This window comes from Bison bison, unplaced genomic scaffold, assembly GCF_000754665.1.
Source record: "Bison bison bison isolate TAMUID 2011002044 unplaced genomic scaffold, Bison_UMD1.0 scf7180017864468, whole genome shotgun sequence".
Classification (NCBI taxonomy): Eukaryota; Metazoa; Chordata; class Mammalia; order Artiodactyla; family Bovidae; genus Bison; species Bison bison.
The window spans coordinates 970,635-975,855 of NW_011495029.1; the positions used below are offsets into that span (position 1 = coordinate 970,635).

General features: G+C 56.7%; 1 protein-coding gene across 1 annotated transcript in view; it reads left to right on the plus strand.

The window, feature by feature from the left end:
* KCTD17 (potassium channel tetramerization domain containing 17) overlaps positions 1-5,221 on the plus strand; it is a 10,413-nt gene that overhangs the window by 1,725 nt on the left and 3,467 nt on the right. The window contains exons 2-5 of the mRNA XM_010860622.1: positions 39-147; positions 2,494-2,585; positions 3,521-3,759; positions 4,165-4,199. Coding sequence (XP_010858924.1) covers positions 39-147; positions 2,494-2,585; positions 3,521-3,759; positions 4,165-4,199 — 475 coding nt within the window. The remainder of the gene's footprint in view (positions 1-38; positions 148-2,493; positions 2,586-3,520; positions 3,760-4,164; positions 4,200-5,221) is intronic.

A 5,221-nucleotide genomic window follows, 5' to 3' on the forward strand; every position in this document is an offset into this window, starting at 1 on the left:
CACTCTTTTCTCACTGCCTGTGCCCCTTGCCTTCGTAGGATGAGACGGGGGCCTACCTCATCGACCGTGACCCCACCTACTTTGGGCCCATCCTCAACTTCCTCCGGCATGGCAAGCTGGTGCTAGACAAGGACATGGCCGAGGAGGGTAAGTTGGTCCAGGGGGCTGGCCAGGGCCTGCATCCTAAGCCTGTCTTCTCTAGCCTGCCAGGGCCTTCCATGGTGGTCAAAAGGCATTTCTCCTATCCAGAGGAGACCTCTGTTTTCTTCCATGTTTCCTGCTGCTTCTCATCTCAGACAGGACTGGATGCCAAAGCCTCTGCCCAGGCTGAGCCTAGGGCCAAGGTGACTGGCCCATGCTTCCACTGGGTGCTTCCACCGGGTGGTGCTCTGGGGAAGTGGCAGAAACACAGGCAGAAGACAGAGGAAGCCCGTGAGGCCGGCAGCCTCCTCCGGGGGCGGGGATGTCCTTTCCCCTGGCTTCCTGGGAAGCCAGTGGTGAGCCGGGTGTGGGTAGAAATGGCCATGGGAAGAGGTATGCCTCTTTCTTTGAGTGATCGGGTATCTCAGATGCCTGGTGAGGGCTCACAGTCAGCAGGGAGGTGGAACGGGTGACTCTTCCCGAGATCTGACAGCCTCTGCTGCACAGTGCGGGTTGTGGGTGGAGGAAGGGGAGCGGGGAGGCTGCTCCCCAGCGGGCGTTTTGGTCCCTCCCAGGCCGGATAGCTGAGGCCCTGTAGATGTCCACTTCCTGGCCCAGCAGATGGCAGGGAAGCCGTGCCTGGGAGAATGGCTTCTTGGCAGAACCACAGCCTGAAGCAGGGACTATAGGTGGGTGCCAAGCCCACTTTTCCTTAGAGCACATGGTGTGGCTTTGGGTCAGCTGACCCAGCCAGGCCAGCTTGGACTTGTCACTTTTCCTTTCTGAGTCTCCACTGTGTGTATAAAGTGGGGCGGTGATCTCCATTAGGGATGTGTTCTGAGAAAACAGGCATCGCAAGTCCCGGGGCTTGTACCCTGAAGGGGTCTAACACAGCCCCTCCCTCCTCACTCGGGCCACAGTCTTCCCTCCTGACCCCTGTGGGACACAGTGGTCTAGAGGCCAGGTGACTCTCCAGAGGACCAGGGCTTCAGAATCAGAGCCCACTCTAGGCATCAGCTCTGGGAGCCCCACAGCTTTCCTGATGGCCCCTGGGGGAGCGGACACCATGGGCGTGGCCTGGGCCCAAAAGCTGCTCCCACGGGGAAGGGAGCTAAACACTCCAGCGTCACAGCTAACACCTGTTTACAGGTTCTGGGTTTGTCAAAGCCCTGGCATTCCCAGCACCTTCAGACAGGACTAGGGCCCTGCTCCAAGGGGCCAGGGGCTTTGGCAGGAAACAGACTAGTGTGTGAACCGTAGAAAGTCACTTATCCCCTTGTGCCTCCAAGCCCGCATCTGTGGAATGGGGTAACAATAGCACCCACCTTGCTGAGCTGCTGTGAAGATAAAAGGAGCGGATACAAGTGTGTCACTTAGTGCCATGCCTGGCACCAAGGACCCGTGATACAGAGTTTGTTGTCTGTCATCTGTAGGGCTCCACGGTGGGCATTCCTGGCAGTAGCACTCACTGACCGCCTCCTCTGTGTTAGGTGGATGTGAGCACTGGGGACAGCCAGGGACATCAGATGTGGGTCCTGTCCCCCAGGAGCCCAGAGGCCAGTTGTGCAAAGGACCAGGAGTGTCCCTGCCCTGAGGAGCTGAGGGGAATCCAAAGGCTGAGGGCTGTCCCCTTCACTTGAGAGGGACTCACTCAGTCTCTAAGATGGTTCTCTTAACTGCGTGGGGACAAGAACACCCTGGGGCTTGTGATGAGCACAGGACAGGCTCTGCAGACTGTGAAGTGTGGTTGGTCAGGGAGATGCATGTGCACAAAGATTGTGCACTTAGTGGGATTGGAGGACAGAGGAACTTGAGTGTGAACCCCAGCCCTGCCCCGTGCCGGGTGTGAGGTGTTGCATAGCTACTGCCTTGCCTGGCCCTTGGTTTCCCTGTTTGCTCGGTGGGGGTGATGAAAGTACCTACTTCTCGTGCTGAGAACGAACTACAGTAAAGAGTGCAACGTGCCTGGCATGGTGCTGCCTGCCGCTTAGCATGTGCTTCATCAGTGGGAGCATGTAATCGGGGTCAGCCAAGGCCCCTCTCACTGTGGCCTTCTAGGGTCCAGTCCCACAGGCCTGCTGCCTCTGGTTAGCCCCAGACTGGGGGACTGGCAGGTGTCCCGGGTCGCTGTGCTCAGCGCAGCAGGGAGATGGTGAGGTTGAATGGCAGCCTCTTAGCCCTGCTATAGAGAGTGTGGGTCCCCAAGAAGGAAGTGTTTCCTCTTGCCTGAGCCCTGAACTCAGAGAGGCTCATCACCCTAGTGTGACTGGAGCAGGGGGTGGGGATGGAGGGGACAAGGCGAGAATGGGGCATGGGGGCAGTGGGAGTGATGGGGGTGCCGCTCTGTGTCAGGGGTCCTGGAGGAAGCGGAATTCTACAACATTGGCCCGCTGATCCGCATCATCAAAGACCGGATGGAGGAAAAGGATTACACCGTCACACAGGTCAGGGGGCAGCGGGGCAGCATCCGTGGCCAGAGCAGGGGGTGGTGGGGAGTGGGGACAGAAGGGAGGTCAGGAGAGGCAGAACTAGCTTTTCTTGGGAAGGCTGAGCTGCTCTGTAAGGGGTTGTCCAGCTCCCAGATTGCCCCGCAAAGCTCCAGACTGGGAGACATATACCAGGTTCTGTCCTTGCCTTGGCTCTGTTTGCTGTGTGATCTTGGGCCAGTCACGGCACTCTCTGGACCCTCATTTCCTTTTGTGGCATATAGAGGTGCTGAGAACTACCCACCCCTCCCTTCCTTACAGGCAATATGGAGTCAGTGTGAGGGTACAGGGGGCCCTGTAGGGGCAATGGGGATTAGTAACACCATACAGTTCATGGGCTCAGGTGGCCCCCTGGAGCTGGCATGTCTGAGCTTGGACCCTGGGCCTAAGTGGCCCGTCTGTAGGAGGAGCTGGTGGGATTCTCTGCCCACCCTGGGGGAGAGGTAGAAGATGAGAGATGGGTAGGGAGGCACTGTCTTCCACTGTCCTTCTCTCCCCAGGAGCTTGAAGAGGGAGTGCTCTGTCTCCTGGAGGACCTGCCTCAGTTAGTGACCCAGGATGCCTCCTAAGCCCTTTTTCCTTACCCCTTGTATCACCTGTGTCCCAATTCTGGTTCTGCAACTCTTTAGCTGGGTGACCTGGGCCAGTAACCAACCCTCTCAGAGCTTCCATGAACCTTCCTAGGGTTTTGGGAGGGACTAAGTGAAATTATGCATGTTGAGTGCCTGGCACATCACAGTTACTCAGAACGTGACTTCTGGCTTACCACCCCAACCCCATCCCCTCCTTCTGTCCTTCTTAGGGGTAGAGGGTAGGTGAAGAGCAGGTGCTCTTCTATCCCGGGATGCTGGGCACTCCCACAAAGTGCCCTCCACGTAGCCCTCTGCCCGCAGGTCCCACCCAAGCACGTATACCGCGTGCTGCAATGTCAGGAGGAGGAGCTGACGCAGATGGTCTCCACCATGTCTGATGGCTGGCGCTTTGAGCAGGTGGGTGGAGTGCACAGGAGCCACACCTCCAGGCAAAGCAAGCTCCTCTCTTCCCAAAGCCCCAGCCTTGGGGTTCCCCACTGCAGCCCCTACCCAGGAGTCTTCTTAAGGCAAACAAACAAGATTAAGAAAGGCCACACTTGGTAGCAGATTGATTGGGAAGGAGAGACAAAGGAAGCCCCACAGGCCTCAAGGCAGCTCTGGCAAAGCCTCCCAGGAGCTGGGTAGCGTTTACACCGAAGTGTGTGAGTCTCTGCCCCTCAAGCGACGGTTCTGATGAGAGGAGACAAGATCCGTAGAGGAGAGCGGAGGTCCCCTGGGGGCCACACCTCTTGTAGCAATTCCACAGGCATAGATTCCAGGTTCCCACAAGGGACATGCCCAGTTCCAAGCATGGCCACCTTCAGAAGCACAGAGCAGCAGCTTCCCCTGAGGTATTCACGATGACCTGCATTTCCTCCCAGTCCTGATGCAATTTACCAGCCAGGAGAGATTTTTATCATAAACAGGTTGCCCTAATAATCCAGTTGACGTCACACCTTTCTCAGGTTTCCAGAGGATCAGAGCCAGCAGCCAACCCAAGGTCAGATTGGCCCTTAGAGAGGAGAAGGGTTGGGCTGCCTTTTATCCATACAAGCTCCCTCACACCTGGAGGTTGAAGAACGGAGAGGAAGGCCAGGCTCCCCAGCTTGGCCAGGCCTGGGGGGAGGAACAAGCTCAGTCCAGGAACTGGAAGCCTGGATTCACATCTAGGCTTCACCACTGACGTGCTCTGCGACCTTGAGCAGGTCATCTTTCTCTTGGCCTCAGTTTCCCAATCTGTGACATGGGTCAGTAGTGCTTCTTTTGCCAGAACATTGTGTAGATTAGAAAGACCATGGATCAAGTCTCTAGCCCAGGGTAGGCCTCGAAACATTGAAGCTAGCTAGCATCCTATGAATTATTAGAAGCATTTGACTCTGTAGGATTCCAGAGAGGACTCAGGGTCCTGGATTCAAATCCTGTTCCACTCATTCTGGCCGTGGGAAGTGACCACCCCTCAAGACCTCATCTGCCAAAGGGGCTGGTCTTCCCTCTGTCTGCAGGATGAGGGTCCCTGGGGGCTGAATGAGACCCACCATGTGCAGAGCTTTTATCAGCCAGGAGGGGCCTGCAGATGTAGTTATTTTAGGGATCCCAGACCAAAAGTGGGGCTGCTTTCCTCTTCTCTCTAGGTGAGAGTCTTTGGCAATTGCATGGGCTCCCAGAAGCCAAGCAAACATGCCAAGCACCACTGGCCTAAGGAACGGGTGATCTAGTCTACCTCTGCTTCTGAGAGCCTAGAATATTCTATGGTGCTCCACCAGGTCATGTGGACCCCATCCTGTGACTTGGTTCTGGGGCTGCTTCAGCCACACCCGGGACACAGGAGCACAGTCTGCCTGTTAAAGATCTCTGCCTGCTTCTGGAAGTAGCCTGCTAGATCTGGGACTAGGCTGAGTGGGGGAGAAACAGCAATGATAACTGCCTTCCTCTAAGGATCAGGCCCGGCCAAGCCATGTGGGGAGGCTGGCCCTGGAAATTGACCAGAGGCATAGGTTGGGGAGGTGGAGAGGACTCTGACTT